Below are 8,501 nucleotides of genomic sequence, written 5' to 3'. Positions count from 1 at the left end.
TACATGTATATAGCTTTATTAAGCTATTCGGTATAGCTTAATTTAGCTATTTTACTACACTTTTTTTCTCTAAGGTGTAATTTTCTCAGTATGTACAAAAAAGCGCACCTTGGTCATGTTGGTGCAGTGATGATATACAACTTTGAACTCTTCTTAAAATAATGTATGTAAAATCCACTCATCAAATTACGTCTCCTTGAGAGACTTTGTACTCAAAGTTCTACAAGTTTTGGGGCTATATAAAGCAATTGATACAGTTACTTCTGCAATGATATTATAATGGAGACCAATTATGTTTAACAAGATAATTGATTGGTAACAGTTCAGACTACAAATTAAGGTACAGTGAAATAACGAATCGTATCCGTTAACGAATCACTTTCTGATGAAAATTCTGTATTTTTCTTATCAAAGTCCAATACTTAGCTTAACCTACCCTGTCATGCTGAATTATTCTTGCTTTTATCATTTATCATGAAATTCAACTCATTCAATGTCCTAATTTTTAAATAATGTAGTGAAATTGCATATATACAGTGTATATTTATAGGCCTACCCATCTTTCGTCATTTACAGAACTACAGAAGTAGATTGGGAGCGCCTATGAATAAGACTATATTATATACAAATATGTAGAGAAATTGTTTTTCCTGATGGGGTGATAAAAACCAAGGCAGACAAGTTCCCTGGCTTCATGCATGTAGGTTTGTGTGTTTGAAAAAAAAAACTCTATTAATATAATGAACAAGAAATATAATATTTCCATAAATTATTACCATAGGCACTTCCCATCTTAATTGTTAAAAAAATATATTCTACTACATGTATACTATAAACAAAACTTATTTTGTTTGAAGCATAGTAGATAAATTAATTTTTTTAACAATTTAGACGGGGAGTGCCTATGCTTATTACATTAGATATTAATTCGGGTAACCCTTCGATCATACAATGTAATCATATTGTAATAATTTGTTCATGCCCCCCCCCCCCTCCCGGGCCCTTGATTGCATGGTGAATAAACATTTATATATTTTTTTGTTGTTGTTTTAGATTGGCTTGTGTTGTATTACAACATGTCTGGATCATCTAAAACAGCCACTTCAAGCAAAGAAAAAAATAAAAACGTTGGCATTGTAAGTTGTGGAAGTGAGGGTTCAATATACTAGTACATGAAATTGAAATATTGGCACCGGATTAACATGAGTTAGAAAATCAGTCAATAAATCAGGGCTCGATAGTTATGTTAAATTGTCTATCAATATCATTTATATATTTTTATATCTCTGATCAATATGTATGATTATGCAGGCGGGTATCCAGGATTTTTTTGACTGGGGACCAATTTCTTGATTAAAAAAATAAAACAAACAAACAAAAACTAACGTTCACTCATTTCCCATTTAAAAAAAAAACTTTCGTGAGTGTGGGGGGTCGGGGGGGGGATTAAGCTTTAGCTTTGACTTTTAAAGCCTCATACTTATGACTTTTCATACCAATTTCAAATACATGTAGATCTGTCTCGGAGGAGGAAACCGCGTTTTCTCTGGGAAGGGGAGGGGGGTCCAAGTAAGAGTACATACATACCTCTGCAAGCCCTCTAGATCTATGCATGGTATGATCATTCCCACTCTCCATGATTCTCAAGTAGAAAACAGAGAAAAAGCTTTTTTCGACTGGGATTAATTATAGTGGAAGTTTGAAATTCTAATCTCAACCCTTCAGGCCCGTAGGAACCGACGAGATGTGCCTCAATAAGATGATGGGTGGATAAGACGGGCGAAGTGCTCATAATGCGACAGATAAAAAGTGAAAAGAACGTGGGCGCTTTGATTGGCATTCAGCAGAAATCGTGGCGTAATTGAAAAGTAAAAGTTTAATCGACATGTCACATAAAATTTTAACATTTTTAAAGCTATTAATCGGGTTCCTGTGCAACGGAAAAGGAAAATATTTTCCCGAAATTGAGCTTTGATTTGCTAAAATATAACTTGATGATTTGCCAGATAAGACATTTGGTACAAAAATGGTACATTTTTAAACACGGTTTTCTAAAATTTTCTATCTCTGGGTCTTCTCTCCATGATTTTGAAACGTTATTTTTGTTATTTTGATTCAAAGAAACGAATTCACTTTTGTAAAAAATGGACAGAAGACACAGAGACCACGCAAAAATAAACTTTTTCCACAAAACCCAAATGTGTGAATGTGGTGCTTATTGATCCTTTTAAAGTATAACATATATAAAACATATGTTTAACATATTTTCATGTGTATAAATACACCGTGTGTTTATTTTTACACATGTTAAACACAATCATGTGAAACATATTTTTAACATGTGTTTCAATAACACCATATACATTTGTGCACTTTTAAATTTTATGTGTTTTACATGATCGTGTAAAAATATATATGTTTAACACTAGTGATGCCCAAAAACTGCTAGCTAATCACCACCCCTCATTAGAATTCAATGGTGTATATTTACTGAAAGTGTGTATAGAAGGGATATATTAAATGTTGAAAACTCTTTTTCTTTGAATGCTTTGAGATAAAATATGATTTCCTGAGAATACAGGATTTAGATGATCATATGATAGTGCATGCATATTTATAAACATTAACATACACATTTTTTAGCATCTCAAAGATAAAAACATAGCTATAATACAGAGTAAAATGTCAATTTATATAAATTATGAGAGCTGCAGTCTAGTATTTCCAACCATCGAGAAAAATATACAGTGTATATTGAAAAAAAATGCACATCACTTCATAATTTTGCATTGCTTTTCATACGCGGACATTTTGGATTTCAAATGAAACTTTTTTTCTTTAGAGAACAATTGAAGAAGAACATGCAGAAGAGCTGGTTGCTCTTTTCAAAAAAGAACTTCAAGATATAAGTAAAAACTACAAAGATATTCATGTTTCGACATGCACATCACCTGCACAAGTTATTATTCAAACCAAAACAAAAGGAGATGAATCTGTAGAAAAAATTAAAAGAGAAATGCTTGGGTGGTTAGGAAGATTGACACAGGAGAAAGTTATAACAGAAAAAGATGAAGGAAGTCAAGCAAAAATAAGAGAGTTCATGAAAAAAAATAATATATTCTACAGAGAGAAAAAGCTTGGTCAATCACAAGTATTTCGAATGAAATTTAAAACAACAGTCTGTGACCCGAACGATTACATGAAGAAGCTTAAAAAAGTACTTGGAAGGACAGAGGAAAATACAGGAACGGTTAGTGAACTTGCACAAAATGTTGAAGGTCTTAAAACAAACCCTACATCGTTTTCAAAGAGCCTTAAAGGCGCAAAAGCACAAGAGGCAAAAAAATTAGAAGAACGGGAAAAGTCGATCCAGCAAGCAAAGAAGACAAAACCACAAGATCCGATTGTGCATGTACCAAATGGCAATTCTTTTGGAACAAGTCCTATGTGCAGGCCTATAAAAAATTCGTATAAAGTAGACGTAACATTAAAAAGTGATTTGATATTTAGAATATACACCGCAGATATTACAAAATTAAAACTGGATGCTATAGTTAACCCGGCAAATGACCAATTGTTAAACACTGGGGGTTGTGCTTTACACATTTCTAAAGCCGCAGGAAAGGACTTTGAAGACGATTGCAAAAGTATTATAATAGAAAAGAAAAAAATTAAAGTTACAGAAAATGTGGTGACTAGTGCAGGGAATCTGCCATGCAAATGCGTCGTTAATGCTGTCGGTCCAGAATGGGCAAATTATGATGAAGGGAAAAGGGTACAATGCTTAGAAGATCTTCTTAAAACAGTCATCAATATACTAGAAAAAGCAGAAAAGGCACAGCTGTCTTCAGTTGCAATACCACCCATAAGTTCAGGTATGATGCCATAGATTTACCTTTTTTGTTGAGACAGTGGAATAATTTTTGTAAATTGTGTCAATAATAACTTCGTATTAATAATCAATTTTCAGCTTTTGATTTATATTAAGTTTGAGGAAGGTTTATCAGCTGGTTGTAGACTATAACGTAGTTGATCTGTGTACTATATTTTTCTTCCTGTTAGGAATATTCGGAGTTCCTGCGGAGGTGTGTGCTCCAATGTACGTGAAAGCGATCACAGATTTCGACAAAAAGCATAGAAGGAAATTACGAGAAGTACATTTGGTTGATATGGATCCAAACAACAATATCTTAGACCTAACAGCATCTGCATATCACACTTTTCTGCAGAAACACGAAAGTCTTAATCCGGATGACGTCATGCGACGTTACGCCCAACTAAGTCTTCAAGGTTCGAAGTCAGTGAACAAACAAGACAAACTAGAGGCGTCTTCAAATCAATCACGATGTCAATTTGTAGGAAAAGACAAAGGAGGAGTACTCTCATTTGAAATGGGCAGAAAACTGAAGATATTCATATACAAAGGGGACATTGTTTCTCTTAAAAATATCGGGATACTTGTTTGCTCTGAAAATAGAGGAGTGACAGGATCTGGAGCTCTTGCCCAAAGCATTCTAAAAAATGCTGGTCCGCTTTACCAGAGGGACTTTAAGAAAGTTCAGGAAAAAGTAACCAAGACAGGGAAAAATCTCCCTATAGGTGATACACATGTTTTGCACGCAGGAAAACTCCACTACAAGCATGTAATCCTTGCAATTTTATATCGTTTTCCTCATGAAAGAGCTCCGAAAGAAAATGAACTGCTTGACTTGAAGCAAACGGTGTGTCATGTTTTGAATTGCGCAGAAAATATTATAGCACCTGTAAAAAAGAAGTCTGCAGCACATCCCAACTCTCTTGCAATGCCTTTATTCGGAGCTGGTAAGTTTTTTTTAAATTGAAAATTTGGAAATATATATCTAACAATTTTTATCAACACAATTGTTTCCTATTTCGCAATTTTTAGGGATGATGACAGATCCTAGGTATTTAGAAAAGCTTTGCTGGTCTGTGTATTTCGCCATTGACAGCTATTCAAATCGTAATGATAAAATCGCTCTGAATGAAATCCACTTGGTCAGTTTCAATGACAATACGAATGAAGCATTCATTAACGTCTTTATGGAAGGATCAGCCGAAAAATATAGACAATCAAGACCACTCCCACCTACGGCACGGCCTGCTTCTGCTGATCTTAGTGAACACAAAGCTTCTACCGAGGATAAGGACAACAAACATGCAGAAATATGGACCATGGAACGCAGAAAGAAAAGCCTACCAAATAATAAGACATATTTCCAGAATCCAGCAGAGAAATCTTCGGATTCCTGTGTCATCTGCTTGGAACCATACACCAAGCCTGTAGAGCTCAACCTTTGCCACCACGTATTCTGTGAGGAGTGCATTGGCGATTTCTTCTCGAGAAAGACTGCATGCCCCGTTTGCAATACTGTCTATGGGAAAATTTATGGAGATCAGCCACAAACAGGAACAGCAACAGTTTTCAAAGAAAATTACTCTCTCCCGGGACATCCAGAGTCCAACACCTGGGAAATTCTTTATGAATTTCCAGATGGAGTTCAAGAGGTAAAGACTAAAGGATATTGCACCTAGGTTTAATTTTAAAATTTATAAAAAAAAAAAAAAAAAAAAAAAAAAGATTATACCATTATACAATGCCAAGTAAGGGATGCATAAAAGCCTCAAATTCAATATTTTTACGTATAGCAACATTTGAAATTATATAAGACCAATCGTAAAAGTCTGTGTATCTTGATTTATAATTATGTGTGCAACAAATGCACTAGACGTATGTATAAATTTATTTCACTATTGATAAAGAAAAATCAGTTATTTTTTCTTGTTTTAGCAAATGATTCAACTAGAATTTCGCAATGTTATAGCTGGTGGACATTTTGTGGGTCTATTTAAAGCAATATGAGCTGCATGTTTGACATCGGAAAAAAATATTTCAAATTTGTGATTAACTATTTCAATGACAGGAAAATAGAACGTTTATAAACTTCTTTTGTTCATATTTGGTATGGAAGAACGTTTTATAAGCCTTGATTGAAGCAAAAATTAATTATTGTCGTCCTGTACAATAATGATTTCTTATATAATACTGTATATTCGGTTGTACAGAAATATTTCTTCTGAAACATTTTTAAACTTTAATTTGGTCTTATTGATCATAAGGGTTTAGATTACATACTGAAAAATCATAATAACAGATTTTACCAGCAAAATGAAATTCTCAAAAATGCAGCTCATATTGCTTTAAATAGACCCACAAAATGTCCACCAGCTATAACATTGCGAAATTCTAATTGAATCATTTGCTAAAACAAGAAAAAATAACTGATTTTTCAATATTTCAGGATTGTCATCCACACCCAGGTCTGCCTTACAAAGGGACTCGCCGTTTAGCATTCCTTCCAGCTACTAAAGAAGGCACGGCTGTTTTACGTATGTTGGAGAGAGCCTTCAAACAGGGATTGATATTTACTGTAGGATCATCCAGAACGACAGGGCAAAGTAACGTCGTCACTTGGAATGACATCCATCACAAAACGAGACCTAAAGGCGGGCCTGAGAGGTAAAAATATACAAAATTAATAGTAATCACCGATTCTTACATGTAAAAGCATTCAATTTGATTTTGAATACTTGTATATTTCAATCATTTTCGTAAAGGTTTGGATATCCAGACCCAGGTTATCTTCTGCGTGTTCGAGAGGAACTAGAAGCGAAAGGAATCACAGAGAGAGATGACAGGGAGCAGCAATAAGGCAGACAGTTTAGAAGCAATTTGAGACTTTGGATTGAGTTACTTTGACTTAAAACTTCAAAAAAGTTATTTTGTCTTGACTACATATCAGTTTTAAGTAAATTTATTCCGTACTTACCGTAATACAATTTCAAGTACTTATACCTGTTTACAAGGGAAAATTCTCGATTATTTTTTTTAACCACAGAGCGAGGGAGTGAGTGAGAAAGAAAGAATTATAGCATTGTTAGTATCAGTCTGTGCTATCTATTTTTATATATGAAGGAATGTTTGTTTTCCTATATTTTTGATGTCATGTTTTCTTACAAGATTTTTACTTGTTAAATTCTGTCGGTAGTTAGAAGAACATTACTTACCGGTATATTGGGTACATTATAAGAGAAACAGCGAGGAAGAGAGACTTGGAAGGTGGATTTTTTTGAGTTAGTTGTTTAGCTTTTAATGTCATTGAAAGGGTTTTACATAGTTTTTCTACATGTTTATAGTTTAAAAAAAAAATATTTATGGTACAAGTTGAAAGATATATTCATATATGTCAGCTAAATGCATGGGAAATTTTGTCGTCGTGTATTTTAACACATAAAATGAGTATCACAGTTATTGCGAAGTGCCGGTGACGAAAAAATACAATTAAACGTTACTGACGTTCTATCAGAAAATTTTTTTTAAACGTTTTAGAAAAGTCAATTCGCAGCAAGCATGATTTTGCTGTAAGGTTGTTTGTTGTAACCTTGTTTAACTGTACATCTTTAGTTAAAAGATGTGTACATTGTTTTTTTTAAACACCCAATTCTTTCCTCAACATTAATTAATATGTTTCCACCATTCTACGTCATCCTACATACAGCTGTACCTATAAAGTCAGGGAAACTATTTTGTAAATCAGATGAAAGCTTAATTCTTAAATTGAAATATATGTTGAGAGTTTGCAAAGGACCCGAATGGAAATGTAAGTACATGAAATTAAGGATGACTAGAGAATGACATCTCACAGTAGTATCCATTAAAATTTTTCAATTCACATATAATCAATATAGCCCCACCAGAACCCTTGACCCCGAAGCAAAGGCATTCAAAGTGTTTTAGAAGAGGTACACTATTGCTTCACAACAATACACTTTTCCCCTTGAAATCCAGAGAAAAACGGTAGTTAATTTTCACTAAATAATCAACTCCTCACACTGGGGCTACAAATTTTACAATTTTGGACACCACATCCCAACCATACAAATATTTTTTCTGCTAAAAATGAACATTTTTGAAAGACTATACATTTTCAATATATGATCATTCCCGTACGAAACAGTCCGGGCGGCTTAGACACGGCTCAGGCACGGATTCCGTCTCCAGAAACCCGTGCTTTAGCATTCCGTGCTCCTATGTAAAGTATGTATGGAAAGCCGTGCCTAAAAGTGGTCGAGGCACGGACACGGCACGGGATATTGGCCGAAATATTTAAATGAGATCACACGGTTTTACAAAACCCGTGTCAGAAAGCCGTGCTAGTTTCCATATATGGACTCACGGATTCTGTAAACCCGTGTCTGAAACCCGTGTCCTTTTCCATATATGGAGACACGGTTTTTTGGAAACCCGTGTCAAAAAAGCCGTGCCTTATACCATATAAGGAGTCACGGGATCTGTGCATTTGTCTAGATCTAGGTCATGGCCTTTAGAGAATCTCTTGATGTAACTGTGGATGCCAAAATGGTTACTGAAACCAAACTAACTTCACATTGCTTTACATTAATGCTTATAGTTTTAGAATTTC

General features: G+C 34.3%; 1 protein-coding gene across 1 annotated transcript; it reads left to right on the top strand.

The window, feature by feature from the left end:
- Positions 1 to 2,849: 2,849 nt before the first annotated feature.
- LOC134275890 (uncharacterized) lies at positions 2,850 to 8,016 on the top strand. Its single transcript, XM_062758169.1, has 5 exons — positions 2,850 to 3,875; positions 4,063 to 4,821; positions 4,907 to 5,526; positions 6,321 to 6,538; positions 6,637 to 8,016. The coding sequence occupies exons 1-5, from the start codon at positions 3,017 to 3,019 to the stop codon at positions 6,728 to 6,730; spliced, it is 2,550 nt and encodes an 849-aa protein (XP_062614153.1). The 5' UTR covers positions 2,850 to 3,016; the 3' UTR covers positions 6,731 to 8,016.
- Positions 8,017 to 8,501: the final 485 nt, after the last annotated feature.

This window comes from Saccostrea cucullata, unplaced genomic scaffold (assembly GCF_032062105.1).
Source record: "Saccostrea cucullata isolate Sc308-1 unplaced genomic scaffold, CSIRO_AGI_Scuc_v1 ctg628, whole genome shotgun sequence".
NCBI classification, from domain to species: Eukaryota; Metazoa; Mollusca; class Bivalvia; order Ostreida; family Ostreidae; genus Saccostrea; species Saccostrea cuccullata.
The sequence above is the reverse complement of the archived record's forward strand: the minus strand, read 5'-3'. Positions and strand labels throughout refer to the sequence as shown.

Coding starts and splice junctions, on each gene's coding strand:
- LOC134275890 (XM_062758169.1), top strand. CDS start 3,017: ATGCTTGGGTGGTTAGGAAGATTGACACAGGAGAAAGTTATAACAGAA. Junction 3,876..4,062: donor AATACCACCCATAAGTTCAG/GTATGATGCCAT, acceptor TCTTCCTGTTAG/GAATATTCGGAGTTCCTGCG. Junction 6,539..6,636: donor CCTAAAGGCGGGCCTGAGAG/GTAAAAATATAC, acceptor ATTTTCGTAAAG/GTTTGGATATCCAGACCCAG.